The sequence below is a fragment of the Zalophus californianus genome, chromosome 6 (assembly GCF_009762305.2).
Source record: "Zalophus californianus isolate mZalCal1 chromosome 6, mZalCal1.pri.v2, whole genome shotgun sequence".
In the NCBI taxonomy this organism is placed as follows: domain Eukaryota; kingdom Metazoa; phylum Chordata; class Mammalia; order Carnivora; family Otariidae; genus Zalophus; species Zalophus californianus.
In genome coordinates, this window is record NC_045600.1 from 35,721,086 (window position 1) to 35,743,158 (window position 22,073).

General features: G+C 37.2%; 1 protein-coding gene across 1 annotated transcript; it reads right to left on the bottom strand.

The window, feature by feature from the left end:
* Nucleotides 1-391: 391 nt before the first annotated feature.
* Nucleotides 392-22,073, bottom strand: ZBTB1 (zinc finger and BTB domain containing 1). Its single transcript, XM_035728051.1, is given in 13 exon segments — nucleotides 392-2,410; nucleotides 9,911-10,119; nucleotides 10,121-10,489; nucleotides 10,491-10,576; nucleotides 10,579-10,605; nucleotides 10,608-10,780; nucleotides 10,782-10,960; nucleotides 10,963-11,214; nucleotides 11,216-11,266; nucleotides 11,268-11,537; nucleotides 11,540-11,740; nucleotides 11,742-11,821; nucleotides 22,058-22,073. Coding segments are annotated over 13 exon segments (1,950 nt in total). The 3' UTR covers nucleotides 392-2,373.

Here is a 22,073-nt window from a genome sequence, read left to right on the forward strand (position 1 = left end):
TATTCTGAAAACCCTCTGAAAGAAATACTATGTCAGTGGATTTTTTATAATTGTTTCTTTTTATATTATGAGGAAACCTAATTAATTTGTTGCCATCTATGTTTGCCATGAGATAGTACTTTTTCAATCATTCTATATAGAAGAAACCAGGATTTAGCAATAGGAATTTTAGTTAATTTGTTTTGTGCACATAAAAAAAATTTTTTTTTTCTTATTTTTAAGTAGACTCCATACCACAGTGTGGAGCCCAACATGGGGATTGAACTCAAAACCCTGAAATCAAAACCTGAGCTGACATCAAGAGTGGAACACTTAACTAACTGAGCCACCCAGGTACCCCTGTTTTGTATACTTCTTAAGCTGCTCAGGAACACCAAAATTAGCTGTATCAGATATTTTATTGTTTTTGTATTAGAGAATGGAAGGAGTTGATATTAACTTTCCAGACAAGTAATTTTATAAAAGAGCCAGGTTGAAAAAAATACAGTATAAATAAAAGTAATATATAGACAGTTTGACTTCTGAACATAGAGGAGGAAATTTTATTAGGTAAAAGCAATGGATTGAAAAAATGTAACAAATTTCCCATATAACTCAGTAACTCCATTTTATACTGATATACAGAAAATAATCACATAGAATGCATTTATATCACATATAATTATTGTAATTCATTACATTTGTAGTTTAGTACAGTCAAAATTCAATTCATATTCTTTTCTGAATCTACTTCTACCAGTCAGTCAAAAATTATTTGTTGAATCTCTGCTATATTGATCTGGTACCTTTAATTATCAGTAATCTTTTATCTTGTCTGTTTCCTACTTGTTAGAAGTCTGCCGTTTTATATGGTTCCCAAGAGATTAGCTATAGTTTTTTATTTTGTTTTTGTTTTTTATAATCTAACACTTTTCTAAACTCATTTCTCTTGAAGCAGTTGAATTCATATGAATTTGAAGTCTTTAGTGCATTTCTCTTCTCCCTTCAGGCCCCTATACCCACTATCACATTCTAACTAACTTTATCTAATTTTTTGTTAGTCTGATTAGTAGAATGAATATTTAAGTTATCATCCCACTTTAGAGCTAGAGATTTTAAATGACTTTACGTCTACATATACTATTATGTATACTCTAAGTTAGATTTCTTTGTGTAACTCTTTATTAAAACATTTGAAGAAATAGATATAAAAACAAAATAAGCATTTCTGAAAATATATAACATCATGATACTGCATAAGAACAAAATAATAATAATAATAATGAATTGGATAGACAGGTTAACCAAAAGTAAAACTACAAGTATATTCACAATAAGGAAATAATATGGCTATAAAGAGGCATATGGTTAAGAAATGTGTTTATGAGCATATATTTATAAACCAAAGTATTTGAAGCCAGGTTAAAGTCTCATCAAACATTTCATTTCCTAGTGAAAGGTTTTTAAAAACACAGAAATCATTGTTTCACTCAATACTTGGTTGAATTTTATCTTGAAATTTGAAAGCTGAGAAATAATGGTATTATACATTAACACCAAGAATAAATATTTAACAGAAACTCATTCTTTGTTATTAGATTGTATTGCTAAGTTCAGAAGAAAATAATGTGTCTTAAGATATATTCTTTTTGTTGTCTGTGATTTATGAAAATCTACCACTATTGAAGTAATAACCACTTCTGTTTTTCCCCTCAAGTTAACAGTCTTAAAAGGGAACTTCATTAATATTAATAATCAAGTTTGTGACTGATATATACAGTGAAAAAGAGGAAGGGCAAATGTTACATTACAATGAGTAATAACTACATTATCTTGTTAAAATATTGGTCTCACTTTTTTTTTCCTCTGTACCCACATCTTTTTATTTATACTCTAAACTACAGATTTTGGGGTATAATTTTTTTAATTGTCTAACTACATTTCATAATATATAAACTGTGATTCAGATTATTTTAAGTTTAGGATTATATGTGTTACACAGATATGTTATTATCTCTTTATAATATATTTATAGTAGCCTAGTAAGCCCTTTTATTTTAGAAGGGACCATGGAAGATAATTAGCATATAAAGTTTCACCTTAGTGTAGCTTTAACCACTGATGTCATATGAATATTTTAGTTACTTTTCTTGAGCAGATTTTCCAAAAATACTAGGAGAGTCATCATGAATCAATTTTGTCACAGCCAAGTGATTCCAAAGTGATCTTTACTGAGTTTTCTTGGATCCTTGAAACTGGAACTTTTGGGATTGATGAGGTTTGTCAGGAAGACAGAAAAGATGGTGTCACTTCAGATCTGATATTCCTGGGTCTGGACTTAAAGATTATCTGTTGAAGATTGATTCTTCCCCATGTCCTCTCCAAATTCAGATCTCACTTCTCCAGAGGTTTAGAAGGCCCTATTTCACCACTGCCACACAGAAAAAGACAAAACTCTCAAGAAAAATAATATTACAAGTTGACTGCTTTACAAGATACAACATAATTCTTAGGTCAGAATATTCATGGCTTTTGGCACCAGGCCAGCACAGCATTACTACAACAAAGAATGGGAACGAAAGCATAGTTCCTGGGACTTAAATTTATTTAATTTCTTCCTTAATGTAACTCATCATACCCTTCAAATATAAGGTGTTCTTATTACTAATATAATTCTTCAGCTTTAAGGCCACTTTTTTTTCTTGCATGATTCAAGCTAGAATGGGTAGGACACATGCCATATGAAAAGATGGGAGGTCAGCCAGGTAGAGGAAAGTAGGAAGGAAGGAAGCAGTTAGGAAGTGTCTTCCTTCAAATCAAATAATTTTACATACAATGTACTTTAACTTTTTTTTAGGTTTACTTATTTAAATAATCTCTACACCCAAGGTGGGGCTCGAACTCACGAGCCCAAGATCAATGAGCACCACATGCTCTACCAACTGAATCAGCCAGGTGCCCCGCAATGTACTTCAACTTGTTAATGGTAAATCTCTGGTTGAAAGATAGATCCAACAAATTTAAAAGTTCATGTTCTTTTTACTGAGTGCCTCCACCCATCAAGCTAACATTGTTTTCTTCAAATATTAAATGTTGTACACTCTGCAAATGAAAATAAAGTGTATACATACACACACCGGGGAGTTTTCCTTCCAGTTCCTAAGTTCATAACTCTCCTAAACTGCCCCAGTGATTCTGGGTAGAATTATATTTTTTGCAACAATGCTTTGCCCTAGTTTTTTTTTTTTTTTAACAAAGTGATTGTCTTTTAAAATATTTTATCCCACATCAGGGAATGCACAAGTGTTTGAAAGAAAAGATGACTTTCATAATCTGGACAGAATTATATTTCTGTCATCTAAAAATGAGCTCGGCTGATTCTGACTGGTATAAGCAATTGGTTTTTTTTTTTTTTTAAAGATTTTATTCATTTATTCATGAGAGACAGAGAGAGAGAGAGACAGAGAGAGAGAGAGGCAGAGGGAGAAGCAGGCTCCCAAGGAGCAGGGAGCCCGATGCAGGACCCGATCCCAGGACCCCGGGACCACGACCCGAGCTGAAGGCAGACGCTTAACCATCTGAGCCACCCAGGCGCCCAGCAATTGGTTTAAGTATAATAAAAACAACATAGTAACTTTCAAAATAAAGCTTAATTGGGGGCTTCGTAGGCTGTCTACCTGACTTTATTCCTTTCTCAGATAGGTAAGTACAGAGGGTTATGCAAATTTTCTCACATAAAATTGTTAATATTCCTAATTCTGAAATGAAATGTCTTTTACATATTTGTCATCCCCCTGGCCCTAGAGTTTCCTGTGCCTTCTTATTGAAATGGTGATTTGTATATTGATACATTCAATTCAGAGCCAAGTACTGGATTGTAATCTTCACACTATCTTTTCTGCAAATGAGTAAGATAATGAGAAATTATAATGGCTTCTGCCCCCCAGTGATCTGTGGTACATTTTGATAGGAAGGATGAACAATTCTGTCACTACCAATGGACCTCAATGATTTGGTTCTCCTAAGTAAAAGGAAATAAAGATAGGACTTAAGCTTCTTAACGCTAAAGTCAACTAAGCATATGAATATAAACATGTAAGTGGTATTAAATTAGTTCAAAATTAGCATGAGTTCACAAGCTATTATTGTCATTTAGTTAATATTCATATTTACTAATACAGACACAAAAGTCCTTGCATTTTAAATCCTTGCATCTTTGCCTTTTGTCAGCAGATAAATTTATAAGTAGCTAAATTTCATCTGGTTTTAGTAGGAGACTCTACCCATATGTTACCAAGTAATATGTCCTTGAGTTTGATAGAGGCAATGAAAGTGGGCCACCTAAGTGATTATATAGACATCATCTATGGAGTCTTCATTACCTTATTTTTCTCTTTTCACTTAAAAAATAACATTTGGCAGATGGTAGAAAGACCATTAAAGTAGTAAATTTAATATAGCAGTAGTAAAACCTATTGCATAGGTTTTAGAAATCAGGCAATAGATGCATAAAGTTAAAATCAGATTAGATTGGGAGGGGGATTGTTTCACTTAAAGCATTAAATGTTCATGTTCTTAAAGTTTGCTGCTAGGTTAGGGTGCATAAACAGTTGTTTCCTGTAATTATCTTTCATTTCTTTTATGAGTAAGACTGTCTTTATAAGTTAACACTAAATATTTTTGGTAATTGAATTATAAATAGCTAGAATAATAACCTTTGTTTTTAGACAAGCTTAGACTATAAACTTTAATCAATCACAATATGGCAGTTAGGGATTTTGTTTTGTTTTTTTTACACAAAGAAATGAAAATTTTCTTATCCACATCATCTATTAAGACAAAAAGAGGAAACTGGTTATTCTGGGGTCCTGGTTTTTCTTGGGAATATTTTCAAATGATTTGAATTATTGAACTCATCAGTTTCATAACCAATAAAATGGTGATTGGTTGGAGATTAAAACATAAAGGTCAGGAATAGGGAAAACAAAAGAGAAAAAAGTCACAGAGGTAGAAATATAGAAGTTGAATTCAAATTAATTTTTTTTGAGCACTTAACAATGGGCCCTCCAAAATGGCTGATAATACCACTAAAGGTTTTAGTTTAAATAAAGGAAAATTAAACCATGTCAATATTTAGTATTTCTAAAACATCATTCTGAGTGACCCATTCAAATAGAAAGTTTTGTTTCCAACTGATATATTTTCACATTATCCAACATGTTCATTAGGTACCCACTACCTTACCAGGCACAGCAGACCACAGATGATGAACATGGAGCACAGAGTTTCATAGGAGCTTGATCACATGTGTTCCTAGGCTGAAAAGGCCCTTCTTTGTACCTCTTGGGAGGTGAGGTATGTGGCTTAGTGCTTAAGTACAGGCATGCGGAAATCAAAGAGGTGTAGGTTCAAACTCCAGCTCTAGTGTTTAATTTCTGTGATCTTAGGAAAAATACTCCAGTCTCTCTGAACCTCAGTGCCCCATCTGGAAAATTAGAATAATACTTACCTCATACAGCTGTGAGATTTAATTAACATTGTGTATTGTAAAGCACTTAGCAGAGCCTAAAGAACACTACCTAAATGGATGCCAGGCTTACTCAGTGAGAGCTCTAGGATGGACGGATCACAGGCGTCCAAATCTGGGCAGCAGCTTCAGGCTCTTAACACCCAAAAGAACCCTACTTGCTTCAGTTCACTGGCATGCACTCTGTCACCCTGTGCACTACACCTCAAGTATCAAGGAGATGGGGGGGGCCTTTCCCAAGGATATGTCCTCACGAGCTTTTTGGCACCCTGGAATCTTAGGCGTTGTTAAGGTTAGGGTGCCTGTACAACACTGGCATTTATCACCATTCTAGAAGCATTTGTTACAGAGGAGGTGGGGCTGGTGAGGAAAGATGAGGAACTGATCAAGTAGATTAATGGCAGAAAAAAAAAAATTTTAACTCATAAAACCCATTAAAAATTAAGAAATACACCAAATTCCTTTATTTTCAATGTGTACATACACATTCAGGTTTTTTCTTATGATTGATACTAGTTTACCTTTTTGTTAACGATGGCAAGTTTTGTTTAACTGTTAAGTTGGTTCTTTGGGGGGGATTTTCCAGGGATCTATTAAATATGTAAGTTCCTTAACTAGGGGTGTAGAGGAACAAGTATCGTTTAACCAGGGAGAAAGCTGCCAACCACCACCAATCTCTCTTCCCCGTTTTTTAGAATATAAAAGTTGGTATATCATCTCAAGTATTTAGGCACATCCTTGGCATGTTCACAGAAATTGTTTTATTAGGCATTTTATAGCTGTAATTATTTTAATGTATCAATATTATTTTAACCTATCAAATTACTTAAATCTCTACTCTCACCTAGACAATTCCAAATGTTTTTTATTCAACTTTTACATTTTTTTTCTTTTTTTTGTTCTCAACTACGGTACTTAAATATGATTTTTCATGTCAGTCTATTGTTTTTCCTTTTAACTGATGCTCTGACTGCCCTAGCCAAGTCTCTCCTTATTTTCTTTTAGTTTTATAACTAGCCCCTGAGATACTTAACGTACTTTCTTCTAAGTTTTGTCCATATTCAAACTTCATACATTAAATATTAGCTGTGTATCATTTTATGCATGAGTCATTTCTCTGAATATTTTTACTTTAAAAATATGGGAGAGATTAAGACAAATTTCTGAGTCCTACTCCACTGCTGCCCTGTTGTGCTTTATTAATCTGAGATTTTTAGTCCTGTTACTAAAGAATTATAACCTCTGAGTTGCACTGTAACTAGTGACAAGCTTGTTAAGGCTCTGACTCCATCTCTCCAGGATTTCTTGCTGGAGAACCAACAGGCCCTTTAAGCAAGATTCTGTAAGACATAAGCTTCCTCATCCATCTGTCTAGATTTTCCTTTCATTTTTTGGATTTGGAGGCTAATTACATAAATTGAGAAGGCAGCTTCCACAATGTTGATTCATTGCCTTCCCAGCATTGAGGGCAAGAAGCAATAGCAAGGAGGTACAGCTCTGTAACCCCAGCAGAGGAAGAAAGTCGGAGGAAACTGGGTTGGAGAGGTGTCAGACATTTTTCATTCCCCTTAAGAGGCAAGAAGCCTTTAAATGTACTCTCTGCCTTCTTAAGGAAAATCTGTACAAGACACTTACTTCTGAAGCCTGTGCTGCCCTATAGCTAGTTCCAAAACATGACACAAGGTGTCCTGTGTAATATGAAACTGGGAGGAGACAGCATGGTGAGGTGGTGCTTTGTGAAACCATAAACATCTCAGTTTGTTAGATCATGTTCAATGTTTATATATTTGCTTGCTAATTGTTGGCTGTTAGTACTGTCAAAACACTAAATTATCCCTCCCCCCTTTTCCTAATGGAATATATAATCCTTTTTACAGCATGGTAGTATTTAGAAAAAACCCTATTCTTTAATGGTGGGAAGACACTGCAATAGATTTTCATGAGGGTTATGGAAAAAAGTGATCCCCCTAAAAATTATGTCTACCTAAGATACTATATAAATAGTTTAGAAATTTGGAATGAGTTTATCTTCTCTCTTTAGACAAGCCTCTGATGGTCTCTGGGTTTGTTACAGAACTTTTAGCAGGTTCCTATCAGTAATGTATACACCATATTTCATTTAAGGTTGCATTTCAGATTGAATTCCTTGATAAACTACTGTGTCCAAGGCTAAGATGAATCACTTTTCCTGCTATGTGGCTTTTTTTTTTTTTAAAGATTTTTAATTTATTTGACAGACACAGCGAGAGAGGGAACACAAGCAAGGGGAGTGGGAGAGGGAGAAACAGGCTTCCTGCCGAGCAGGGAGCCCAACGTGGGGCTCGATCCCAGGACCCTGGGATCATGACCTGAGCCTAAGGTAGACCCTTAATGACTGAGCCACCCAGGCGCCCCTGCTATGTGGCTTTTTTAAAAAACTCCTTACTTCTCGTTTATCTTTTAGTGTATTTCCCCCATCTCCATTTCCCATTATTTTGTTCTCATACCATATGCCTCCTGTACTGTTCCTATTCTTACTTAACACCACAGTGTATCCCCACAAATCTCTGAGCTCACACTGTGCTCTATTACTTCTCTTACAACTAGATCTGTGTTAGTCAGTATGTCTCTCAATTCTCTTGGCAATGTATTCTTTTATGCAAATTGTATAGAAAAATATGACTTGCATATCTTAAAAATCCAATGTAAACAAAAAGAGCAATGTGAAGTTACTGTTCATAATTACAAAATTATACTTTAAATACAGATGTTATTTAAAATCCCTTTCATTATGAGAAGGGTATTACAATGCAAGTAATTCACATTAAAAGGCATTCTACTCAATAGATGTATTTATTGGTGGGGTCAGTTTTGCCAGTGTTTTAATTCACATGTAATTCATATAGACCCTGTGTCAGCAACACCTAACAATACTACTTTAACTAAAAAGTGATAAACTATTTCCACTTATATGCTCTGTGATTATATTATAGTGCTCAAATCTTGTAGTCCTTTACAGAAAAAAAAAAAATAGTAAGAGCATGGTGATAAAACTGCAATTTGCCACAACACATTTTCTCCAAATCTTAGTATAAAACACAAGACATTTTTTTCCACACTCTACTTTTATAGAACAACCAGATTTGTAATTGATTTCTTTATTTTATTTGATTTATCAATATACATGGCAGCTTTCTCAAATCTCAAAGTTCCAAAAGTATGTAATTTTAAAGGTGAAAAATCATTTTCCTTTAGATGTCATATTCCTAGAGAGCTATTAAAGTCTATTTATAAACAAAAATAATTGATAAACTAACACACTGTAGAAATCAGAATATCTTAAATTACTTTAAGTGAATACAAGATATGTCTTTTTAATTAACTATCATAGTTAAATTTCCTATCATAAAACAAAATGACTTGTCCCCACTAATTTCTCAAGTGGGGTAAAGTCATTGGGTTTTACACTTAATATAAGTTTTAAATGTGATTATTAAATGATAATATTTTATCAATTATAGGAAATATTCATTTATAGGAATTTCCTTAGGTCCATCAATGTTTTTAGGCCAAGTTTGAGCCCATGTCAACCTTCAAGTTTAGAGTCAATGCACCTAACCTGCCTAATAAGCATGTCAATTTAAGAATATGAATTTCATTGATAAGAAGGGGGAATAAACAGTGGCTAAATCTCTGTTAAACTTACAAAAAAAAAAGCTAAAAGTTGATGAGATAGTTTCAAAGAACTAATTACTTAAAAAAAGTTTTTTAAATAAACATGAATGGCCAATGACGTTGGATTTAAAATTTCACAGGATAACCTTAAAAAAAAACCCACATAGAAATAGTAAAGTCATCACCTTATGATAAAAAAAAACTAAAGTTTAATAGTCATTGAAGAGGTAACAACCACTTGTAGTCTACATTGAAAAGTAATTTTAATCATAGCTAAAACAAACTAAAATCAAAGAATTCTATTAAGAAATAACAAAAATGATAAACATTTAATAACACCTAAAATGTAGATACTTAAGATCCTAAACAAAAATATTAAAGGTAAAAGGGCCTTGAAATTTTTTTCCCAACAATTCATCTTATAAGATCAATTTCTAAATAGCTCATATCCTTTGCTTTGGTGTTTTGTCTGCTATCAACTAAACATTAGTACAGTAGAAAATCACTTATGTTCTTTTCAAATGCTTGGCATTATAATGTGATCTCATATCTTTCCTCAAATTAAACTTTGCTCCACATATTCCACATGTATACAGATGAACATCCATGTGCTGTTCCAACTGTTCATTATTTGGGAATATCTGAAAGCAGACCTGGCATATAGTCTCACCAGCAGATAAATGAGAAATCATATGCCGTACATGGTCATGTTTTCTGAAGTTTCCTTGATCACAAATGGAACAGACATACCTGGCCATGCCTTTGTGCATATCATTGTGCAGTCGCAACTGACGTTCTCTTAAAAACTGCTTTCCACATGTCTGACAAACAAACTGTTTTTCCTTAGTATGAACAGTATAGTGTTCTCTTAAGTGACACCGCTGATAAAATCCTTTGCCACAGAGATTACAAAAATGCTTTCGTCTGTGATCTCTTTCATTTTCTTCCATGATGGCACTCACTCTTAAACACGTCCTGGTCTAGGCAGCTAGACATATGTTCAACCACTAGATTTTCAGTTTCAAAACGCTGGCCACAATTAGGACATCGAAAAGGACAGGCAGAATGTTTGAATAACTGCTTTTTTTGGATACTGTTTATCGGGAAATGATTGTCCCTAAAATCATCCAACATTTCCACAAACATATCTCTTATTTCTGACTGCTCGTCAGGATTCTCTTCCATGTCCATCTTCTCCTCCGTATTTCCTAACCCGTTCATTGTCAGATCCTGGGGTTCCCCACATCTTTGAGCATGTTCCTGAAGCTGCCTCCCCTTAACGAGGATCTGTCCACATTTCCCACATGCACAGATATTTTCAATGTGTTTTGGCTAAGTAATGAGATGACAGGTCCTCTTCTGTTATTGTGAGTCCGCAGAGCTCACAGGATGCATTTTCGGGATCCTCCTGTACTGACTGCTGTTGTTAGGGGGCCTTATATTTCTAAACCACCCCTTTCATCAGCATTTATCGACATCCGAGGTTTTAGAGTTTTCCTACCACTTTTCTTAATACTGATATCTTCTTCAACATAGTATCTATAAAATGGCTCTTCAGGTTCATCTTCTAATTCGTCGTTGTCAGTGGACTCATTACACAGTCCTTTATCAGTCACTTTATAATGTAAAGGTCTTTCAGTTATCTGTGGGAACATCTTCTGGCTCCATCTTGATAATGATTCTTTTCCTCTCAGCAGCTCTGCTTTTTTCCTCGTTGGCTAGTTCAGACTCCACTGTGCTACTTTTTCGGCTTCCGGTGGTTGAAGTCGAATCATCAGCAGTTTGGCTGGTGTCTCCTCTGTTATTTGTCTGTCCTGTGTGGAAAATGCTTTGGAAGATTCCTTTTCACCAATTTCGGCTTTGATAGTACCATCTTTTCCATCTCTAATATCCACTATTCTGTGATAGGATCTTGTGTTTTGGTACGAATGTCTGTTAGTACAGGTTAGTACAATGCTCATCTACAAATTTTTCACGCTAATGCCAAATCCACAACTATCACAGGTAAAACTCCGTCCAAAGCGCCGTGCAACGCGTTCTTTTGGAGCTGATAATTCTGGACACAGAACTTTTTTTACATACATCAAATAGTGGTTCAGGAAAATTGGCCTAACTGTAAAGACTCTTCATCAGGCTCTCTATTGTGTGGTGTATTTACTGTTGAACTTGGCTCTGCACACCACTTGTTGGCTTCACTGCCATTTCTAGCCACTGTGTCTTCATACATTCTTACTCCAAATATCATTTTGCTGTTCTGTTTGCTGGAGGCAGAAGATGAACACTTTGAACTAGAACAGTCTGCATCCTGAATGTCTTCTAAGCAGTCAGGAACGTTGTACAGCTGCAGGTAGTTCATCGCCACCTTAAACTGCTCAAAAACTGGGAGGGTGCAGTCATAATCTTTCCTAAGTACATAAACTGCAAAATGAGATCAAAACACTCGGCACTGATTTTCATGTTGCTGAGATTCAGTTGTGCGGTGCTGTGCTGATGGTTCATGAAAAACATTCTAAAGTAGGAGCTACAGGCAGCCAGAACCGCTTTGTGCGCTTGAAAGTAAATGTCGTCGATGGCAATGCAAACAGTCACAGAGAAAACCCCACTCCCTTTGGTTGTTCAGCTGCTGGAGGACGTAGCTGCTGTGGCTGGGCTTGCCATCTTCTATTATTTAGAGACCTATGTGAAACAAAAGCATTAAAGTCAGACAAGATATCTTTAGAAAAGCACTTGAAAAGAAGAATCACTTTGATCATACATTGGGATGGGAGTGATTTTGCCATCACAATAAAGGTATAAGTAGCTCTCCATTCTAATGTAGCAAAACTCAGTAATATACACCTGAATCATTTTTCAGATGTGAAGATGAAGATACCCAGCCATTTACTCAAGCTTCTCATTTTGATTTTAAGAAAACACAAGCTAGGTACCAAAGTAAAAACCATCATTTTGGTTTCATCACACCTCTATGGGGAAAATGTATGCTAAATGTAGAAGGAAAAAGTTTAAAAGAACCTTGAAGGATAAAAACAGTGAAAGTAAGTAAAATAGCAACTTTAAAGTTACATAACTAAATTGCAGAGTATTAAAAACTTCTCACAAAATTGATACTAAGGAACTATTGCTCATTTTTTAAGTGTGATGCGTGTATTTTGGTTGTTAAAAGAGTCCCTATCTTTTATATATACATACTGACATATTTATAGATGAAATGATAGAATCTAAAATACACTATGAGGGGCGCCTGGGTGGCCTCAGTCATTGAGTATCTGCCTTCGGCTCAGGTCATGATCCCAGGGTCCTGGGATCGAGCCCCACAATTGGGCTCCCTGCTCAGCTGGAAGCCTGCTTCTCCCTCTCCCACTACCCCCTGCTTGGTGTTCCCCCTCTCACTGATTCCTCTGTCAAATAAATAAATAAAATCTTTAAAAAAAAAGATTAGGGCGCCTGGGTGGCTCAGATGGTTTAAGCGTCTGCCTTCAGCTCAGGTCATGGATCCCAAGGTCCTGGGATCGAGTCCCGCATCAGGCTCCCTGCTCCTTGGGACCTGCTTCTCCCTCTGCCTCTCTCTCTCTCATGAATAAAAAATAAAATCTTAAAAATAAAAAAAAAGATTAAATACACTAGAAAATAATCCAGTGAGGTGGGTGTGGGGGCTATAGATGATAGAAGATTGGCCGTATGTTGATAACTACTGAGGCTGGGAGAATAGGTATAATTCTATTTTTGTATGTTTGAAAATTTCCATAGAAAAAATTCTATTTAAAATGCTTATTAGATTATATGGAAATGGGCCACAAGCAAATAGGTTTGATCAATGCCTTTTTTCTTGATTATTAGAGAAGCAGTCATTCTATAGAGTCAGAATATGTCTTATATTGCTGGGCATGCACTTTAGGGTATAACAAGGCAGTGGATCCATTAGGGAAGGAGGTGTCTATCCTTAAATGGTAAATTTTTCTTCATTTTTTATTGTTAAAAAAAGTATACAAAGTAACGTGCAAAAAATTCAAATATATAAGTAAATAGAATAAAAACACACCTTAGGTCACGTACCTCTTCCCAGAGGTAACGTCTCCAAACACTCTGGATTGTGTATCTTCAGATCTGTTTATATGTATCCATACAGAGTCAACAGATATTGAGTACCTGTTATGTGCCCAAGTACATAGTTTTTGCTCTTGCTGTGTGTTTTTTTTTTAACCTAAATGGTATCATCCTTTTTTTTTTTTTTTAAGATTTTATTCATTTATTTAACAGAGAGAGAGCACAAGCAGGGGGGAGCTACAGGCAGAGGGAGAAGGAGGCTCCCCGCAGAGCAGGGAGCCCAACCCGACCTGGGGCTTGATCACAGGACTCTGGGATCATGACCTGAGCTGAAGGCAGATGCTTAACCAACTGAGCCATCCAGGCACCCCCTAAATGGTATCATTCTATATATACCTTTCTGCAACTAGTTTTCTTCACTGAACATATGGTAGACACTATAAATATTATTAATGTAGTGAGTTGACTTTGGGTAAAGAGGGAGAGGAAAACATTAAAAGCATTAGAAGCCCTATCCGTAATATTATAAAACTAAAATAAGATCCAATTTTAGCCTCAATTTATTTTATTTTATTTTTAACTTTTTTAAAGATTTTATTTATTTGACAGAGAGAGACACAGCGAGAGAGGGAACACAAGCAGGGGGGAGTGGGAGAGGGAGAAGCAGGCTTCCCACTGAGCAGGGAGCCTGATGTGGGGCTAGATCCCAGGACCCTGGGACCAGACCTGAGCCGAAGGCAGACGCTTAACAACTGAGCCACCCAGGCACCCCTTAGCCTCAATTTTTAATCTGTATACATAAAACTTCAGAATCTATCTTCTACCTAAAACAAATTCCTACACAATCTGAGCATAAAAAGAACATTTAACAAGCTGTTCAGAGAAATCAAATGTTCACTCTTCAGTCTCCAAACCCTTGAACCCCTGCAGTGGTAGTTAAGAGGTATCTACAGCTTATTTCCACTTGCTTTTTATCTGTTCATCACAGATCATATGTGGATTACATATCCCTTTTCCCCACTACCTGAAGACCTATCCTACCTCCTTCTTCCTGTTCTTCCTGTTCTTCCTGCCTAATGACGAGAGTTGCACAGCCAGGGATGTGCCTCTAGAAAGGAAGGTGGCCTATAATGAGACCTACTGCCTTCTTAAAATTGCAACCATTGTACTATTTTTGTAAGCCAGGTCAAGCATGTCAAATAGGTACAATCTTTCAACCTTTTCAACCTTCTGTAAATCAGATGTCTGTACCCAATGAGGAAGCATGCTCAGTATGTACCTAATACAAAAAGCAATGTATGTACAAAGATACTCATTAATATGTTATTTATAATTTGAAATGCCTGGTTATAAGGGAGCTGTAAGTGAACCAAGGTAAATCCACCTTTACCAAGGTAAATCCACTACCTAAACTTCACTGTCCAATGGGCTTTAAAAAGTATATAAAACAAATCCAAACAACAACAAAACCATACTCAAAGGGTGGAAAAAAAAATGAAAACACACACACACAAATGCTGACCCCAAGCCCATTTTATATAAGATGAGAGTTCTAGGTCTATAGTCCATTTTGTGGGATTCAGAGAGAACTTTAATAAGTAATAAAGAGAAAGAGGCAGAAGGATAGATGTTATCTCAAAAAAAATTTTTAGTAATAAAGAGTTGTTAAAAAATGAAACAAACTCTTTTGGAGGACAATGGATGCCCTGCATGGAAGAGGAATGAAATGTCACTGAGGACAGTATAATACAAGGAAAAGAACACAGGCTTTGGATCCGAGAGACCCGAGTTCCAATCTGGCTTTGCCACCTTATTATCTTCACTGACCCCAAGTTTCCTGAACTGTCAAAGTGGGGATAATAATAACATATCAAACATGTGGATTCATAGAAGCAATGTGTAAAATGTATAGTTCTTGACATGTGATAATTAATGGAAGTAAGACTGGCAGTTGCTTATTCAAGCATCAGGAGCTAAGTTTGGCTAGATAACCTTAAAATTTCCTTCTAAACATGAGTCCAGTAGAAGAAAGCCAGCAGTTAATCTGTAAAGACTTTCAGGTTTTAAATCTCCTGTGCTTAAAATAATGACATAAAGAGCTTAAGAGTTCCAAGAACTCTTCTAATCTAATGGAAAGCAGTTTTATGGCCAGCCACCAGACCTGGTGCAACGACACACAACCCCAATATGACAGGTACCACTACAGCTGTGGCCACAATTCAATTAAGTCGGTAAAAATAAATTCTGTGTTAACATAAGCAAAACACAAAAACAAGAGCACCAACGGCATTTTAACGCACATCTGTTAATGCAACAAATATGCACGGAGTGCTCTGGGTGCCAGACACTATATATAAAGTACCAGGAATTGACATTAGCACCAGTATTCTGTGATCTCGAGGACCCATCGCTGAGGAGAATCCTGACTTTTTCTACCTCAGTGACTTCATTCAACATGTATTCAGTGAAGTACCTCCTCTGCGGAAGAAGGCTTCATGCTCTGGTGGAAAGAACGAAGAAGGGCTCTGGGTCAGAAAGGCGTGGGTGTGAGTCCCACTGTCTTCAGATGTCTCTCTATATCCCTACCTTCCCCTCAGAGCTTGACGCTGAACAAAATCCATGCGAACACTACAGCTTCTAGGCTGACCTCATTATGCAAACCTCCATGTTCCAGTAAAAAGGACTTTAAAAGGCAGAGTAACTTCTCATAGCAGTCCTACACATAGTAGTACCAACAACTCTGTTCTTGTTACACCTCCCTCAGAAAAGCCTGGAGAAGGCCTACTGACAACACAACACAAAACAAACCCCAAAAAAACAGAAAAGAAAGAAAGAAAAGAAGGGCAAGGAACCAGGGGTAAGGGGTCTAAATTCCTGTGAGACTTTTAGCTTATCTCTTGGGAATAATTTTTGCATTAAAATTTAAAAAATTCATTCACTTAATTAAAAAACAATTTCACTCAAATTCCAAAGGCAGTTTTCTCCTTTCAATTTTTGGATATTCTTAATAATCCTACCAAAAAAACCCTAACTTTATCTTATAGTAAAGCTTGCAAACGTTTTAAATAAAAGGATTGCTTTTATTTTAGCTGTTCTTATTTTAATTCCAGTAAAGTTAACATACAAGTGTTATACTAGTTTCGGGCGTGATTCAACACCTCCATACAACGCCTGGGGCTCATCACAAGTGCGCTCCTCAATCCCCATCCCCTACTTCACCCACCCCCAACCCCCCACCTCCCCTCTGGGAACCATCGGTTTGTTCTCTAGAGTTGAGAGTCTGTCTCTTGGTTTGCCTCTCTCTTTTTTTCTCCTTTGCTCATTTGTTTTGTATCTTAAATTCCCACATATGAATAAAATCATCTGGTATTTGTCTTTCTCGGATTTATTTCAATTAGCATCATACTCTCTAGCTCCATCCATGTTATTGCAAATGGCAAGATTTCATTCTTTTTTAGGGTTGAATAATATTCCCTTGTGTATATATACCACATCCTCTTTATCCGTTTATCAATTGATGGACACTTGGGCTGCTTCCGTATCTTGGCTATTGTATGTAATGCTGCTCTAATCGCAGAGGTGCATAATTCCCTTTGAATTAGTGTTTTTGGGGTGCCTGGGTGGCTCAGTTGGTTACGCAACTGCCCTCAGCTCAGGTCATGATCCTGGAGTCCCGGGATCGAGTTCCGCGTCGGGCTCCCTGCTCAGCAGGGAGTCTGCTTCTCCCTCTGACCCTACCCCCGCTCGTGCACACTCTCTCTCAAATAAAAATCTTAAAAAAAAAAAAAAAAATTAGTGTTTTTGCATTCTTTGAGTAAACACCCAGAAGTGCAATGAGGGGTCGTAGGGTAGTTCTATTTTTAACTTTTTGAGGACCCTCCATGCTGTTTCCCCAGTGGCTGCACCAGGTTGCATCCCCACCAACAGCGCATGAGGGTTTAGCTGTTCCTGTCTTTGTAACTGAAATCTGTGATTGCTTTTGTGTTACTAGCTGTATCATTGGTGAAACAAGTTTATTACAGCTAGAAGTCAAGGACTGCGGGAGAGTAGGACTTCCAATGATCCGAAGCCAAGGGTTCTAAGGCCAGAAGGATATCTGTATGCAGGCAGTTCTCCCAGAAGAGAAAGGAGTTAGGTGATGCAAAACATTTTACACTGAGTTTTTAAATTTTTAGTTTGAAGGTTTCATCTCATTCAAAAACAGCCGCCAAGCGCATTCAGCATATTAATTTAGATACCCACAGATTTTTTAGTTCAGAGAGATCTAATCTGCTCCAACATTCTTATTTCATAGAAGGGCAAAGATCTAAGACTGTTTAACAGTGTATCAAGGGGATAGTTAACTGTGGTAAAGTAGGTAGTAGGATTACAGGACAGACTCCTGACCACCCAGGTGGGTACTAACCACCTGGGACTATGTAAATGTGCCCTTCTGCAAAGAACACTTAGCAAAGACTGGGCAGGAGTCCTTAATATAGGGTTTACTGGCCGGATGCTCTTGCATAAGCACCTACCTACATCTGAACTCTACCTACAATGCTGTTTTATCTGTATAGGTGCATCCAGTCTTACTCAATAGACGTGTTCCCTAAGTTACACCATGTAAGCTATTTCAGTAAATTTCTCACTGACAGAGTATCAGAAATACGTTTCCTTCATCACCATAAATCTCTTAAATTGGAAAAAACAGCTTTGCTGAAAGTTTCTTTTGTCTCTGCCTTAGTCAAATGATAATTGAAGGGCCTATAAATGAGCATATGAACTGAATGAAGAAATAACTTAGAGATACAATTTTGGAGTGACTCCTTCTGTAAAGCAAATAATCTCCTTTTAATGTGTGCCAAAGACCAAGGAGGCTCCCCTGGGGACAATTTGCATAGCCTCAGTGAGAATCTGCAGCAGAGCCTAGCATTAGACTCTTGATTCAGTGCCCCAATCTCTGAACTACTAACAATTACCTCTGGATCTCAAAGATCATTTAGATATATACATTCATTTTCTCATACCTATTTGTGTGTCTTATATGATTGGATATATGTATATAGATTTAATTTGAGGGTTATAGACTATCCTTTTTAAGGGCCCGAGATGATGGGTATTAAGGAGGGCACGTGTTGCATGGAGCACTGGGTGTTATATGCAAACAATGAATCATGGAACACTACATCAAAAACTAATGATGGGGACGCCTGGGTGGCTCAGTTGGTTAAGCGACTGCCTTCGGCTCAGGTCATGATCCTGGAGTCCCACATCGGACTCCCTGCTCAGCAGGGAGTCTGCTTCTCCCTCTGACCCTCCCCTCTCTTGTGTTCTCTCTCTCTCTAATAAATAAAAATCTTAAAAAAAAAAAAAACTAATGATGTACTGTATGGTGACTAACATAAAAAAAAAAAGGCCCGAAGTGAAATGAAAGGATTCTCTTATGTTAATAAATCAGAGTATCAGAATGTGTCGAACACCTACCACATTCCTAACACTGCATAAAGCATTGAAGTAGAGGGTGGAGAAGGATGGTAAACACAGGGCTAATTACATATGAGGGATTAAATTTTGAACCAAGAAACAATTTGAGAATAATTAAGTATTAAATTATACTGAATGAAGTTCAGCAAGAGTTAGAGGGGAAAAAAAGCATGATTGTACTAGAACAGTAGGCTTTAGGAAGGATGTAGGACTTGAGTGAAACCTTAATGAATAAGTAGCATAGAGAAAAATAGAAGGCAAGGGGAAAGGCATTTCAGGTATCTGCATAAGCATGGAGGTAAAGAAATGGGAGAGGGGTACACAGCAGCATAAGCAAAAGCATGAAAATGTAATGGGAGGGAAAGCAGATATGCTTTACTGAACTGGCAGATGGAGGTTATAAAGGTAGAGTAAATGACAACTGTAATACACCAATAATGGGAATAGCCAATATTTGTTAAGCCTTACTATCAATGGTCAGACTCTAGTCTAAGCAGGTGTGTGTGTGGGGGGGTGCATATACATGCATATATGTATGTGTGTGTGTATATATAATGTGTACTTGTACGCAATGTTATGTAACTTCTGTAAGGCCACAGAGGACTTGGTGGGATTAGAACACAAGCAATAGGACTCTTGAGCCTGAGATCATGGCCTCAGTGATTTTGTCACCTATAAAAATAAGGTCACTCTGGCGAAATTATTTCCTAGAATACGATTTTCCAGAGTATACGGTCCAATGTCTAAACTTAATTAAGTTCCTTAGGTTTTCTCCTTGAAATTTCCAGGAAGAACCAGTTTTGTAGATGCTCCTAAAGATAAAAAGTTTTACTTCAAGACACTTAAATGACAGACACAATCAAGGTTAACATTTTTTCACTTTTTAAAACAGGCATTCTGGCTGGTTATTAGACTGTAAATTCAGTACTTAGCACAGGAAGTTCTGAAATTATAATTGGGTTATGTTCCAAAACTTTATTTTTAAGTTAGTTATTTGGAACTTGAAACACATATTCCCATAGAAACAATGCTATAAATGGTGAGTCAGTTCTCTGCTCACACCCTAAAATCTTTTAAAACCCTAATGTAGCTTTATATCAGTCCTAACAGTGCTATAGCATGACTTTTATCATTTGTACTAACAGAGGTATCATACAGCAATGCCTACCTCATTGACCTCCAAAGGTCAAGGGTAAGGATGAGACTTAATGGCCTTTGTGTCCCTTGTACCTAGCACACACTGCCCACATAGTTGGCACTCAACGCATGCTTGTTCAAATGAAGTATTAAAAAGAGCTCAGGAAGCAGGCACCAACAGATTTGGATACCAACTTTACCACTTATTTAGCTATGAGGAAACATCTTTACCTCTTTAAACCCGTGTTTCTCATCTGTAATATAAGGATAATCATAATCCTCACAGAGTTCTCATATCAGAGACAACAATTTCTTGCCTTTTTAGTCAAGCATAATACAATTTTCCTTAAGTATTAATGTCATCATTGCGAACACAGTTTATAGAATTTTATAAAGTGATCAAGTTCAACCCGATGCTTTATAGATGAGAAAACAGAGGCCCTAAGAGGTTCAGAGACATGCTCAAGGTCACTTCCAGTTTTAGTGGCTGACTAAAGGCCCTTGGCTCTTCAATCCTGGTCCCTGAGTACAGAACCAACTGGTTGTCTGCTTTCTCCTCTGCATCATGTTTTACTGAAATACAGGAGCTATTCAAATTGGCAAGGGTTGTTTGCACCTACACAAAATGGCCTGAGACTGTTGTGCTTTGGGAGTTTGTGGTTTGTTGGCTGGTTAGTATTTTTCTGCCTCCTTGCTTGTCAAGCCAACAGCTATCACTTCTAAAAAGGGTGCTGATCCCCCGCTGCCCACCATTTCAATCTGTTATGGCTTATGAAATTAGACAAAAACTCACTGAAGCTGAATTTACATAATTTTTCTGAGAGGACCTAGGGAAGTATTCTGTAAGATAAGATTTTATTTTTTTTAAAGATTTTATTTATTTGAGAGAGAGAGAATGAGAGATAGCACGAGAGGGAAGAGGGTCAGAGGGAGAAGCAGACTCCCTGCTGAGCAGGGAGCCCGATGTGGGACTCGATCCCAGGACTCCAGGATCATGACCTGAGCCGAAGGCAGTCGCGTAACCAACTGAGCCACCCAGGCGCCCTGTGAGATAAGATTTTAATTCCTGCACTTTGTTTCATCTGTTTTAATTGCTGATAGGCAACGATTTGCTTTAGTCTTGTTTCTGACCAGGGGACTGGATAGCTGAGGTTGCCAACCAAATAACTTCTGAATAAGTGAGTTGTTACTATAGGTAAGCAGTTAGGTCTAGGAAATAAATTTATCCACATAGAAAGCAAAGTGAACATTGTGGCTTCTGGAATATTTCTCTCTCCCTCCAGAAGAAGAAGCAAGGAGCACCTGGGTGGCTCAATTGGTTAAGCATCGGACTCTCGGTTTTACTCAGCTCATGATCTCAAGGTCCTCCTGGGATTGGGCCCTGCATCAGGCTCCAGGCTCATGATTCCACTTCAGAATTCTCTCCCTCTGCCCCTTCCCCCACTCGTGCTCTCACGTGCTCTCAAATAAATAAATAAATCTTAAAGAAAAAAAAAGTAGAAAAGTATTTAATCCAGGCAGTCTCTACATTTTGATCTGTTCATCTTAAAGAGGCAACATGGCATCTTCTGACCACTAGAGGGCACCATGTGAACAGTAGGCTTCTCTCAGCAAAAAGCAGCTTTACCAGGAAGTCACTTTTTTTTTGCACGTGGCATTGGTATTCTTGGTATTCTCAGGGTTCATTTTGTGGAACTTATATCTATTCCAAAGTGCCTCTGTGACTTCGGGACCCACCTAAATCTGCTCCTCCCCCTTTGTTCTCTGTCTCTGCTGGCACTGCCATGCACCAATCACCCAGGCTACTTGGGAGTCACCTGGGACTTCTCCCTCCCTTAATAGTTAACTATTAAGTCTCACCAATTTTCTAGTATTTCTCAAAACTGCCCCACTATTCCATGCCTGCCTTCCCTGCCCTCCTGAGGCCTCAACATCACTCCTGCATTATTACAACAGGCTCCTTATTCCTCAAATTCCTCCTCCTGATTCCTCAAATCTATCCTTCACCCTCAAACAGTTAATAAAGAACAAAAATCAGACCATATCATTCTGCTTAAACCCCTCTATGGTTCTCTTCACGTATCCTCAGGCTAAAGTACAAACTCCTTAGCAAAGCATACAAAGCCAACAGTGTCCACCCATCTAGTCTTATGTTTGGCTACTTCTTGCTTCAAACTTCATGTTCAAGTAGCATAAAACTGCTTGCCCTCTCCACTCTGCCCCACCCCAAGAAATACTTAATGTATTTCTTACCTCTATTTTTATTCAT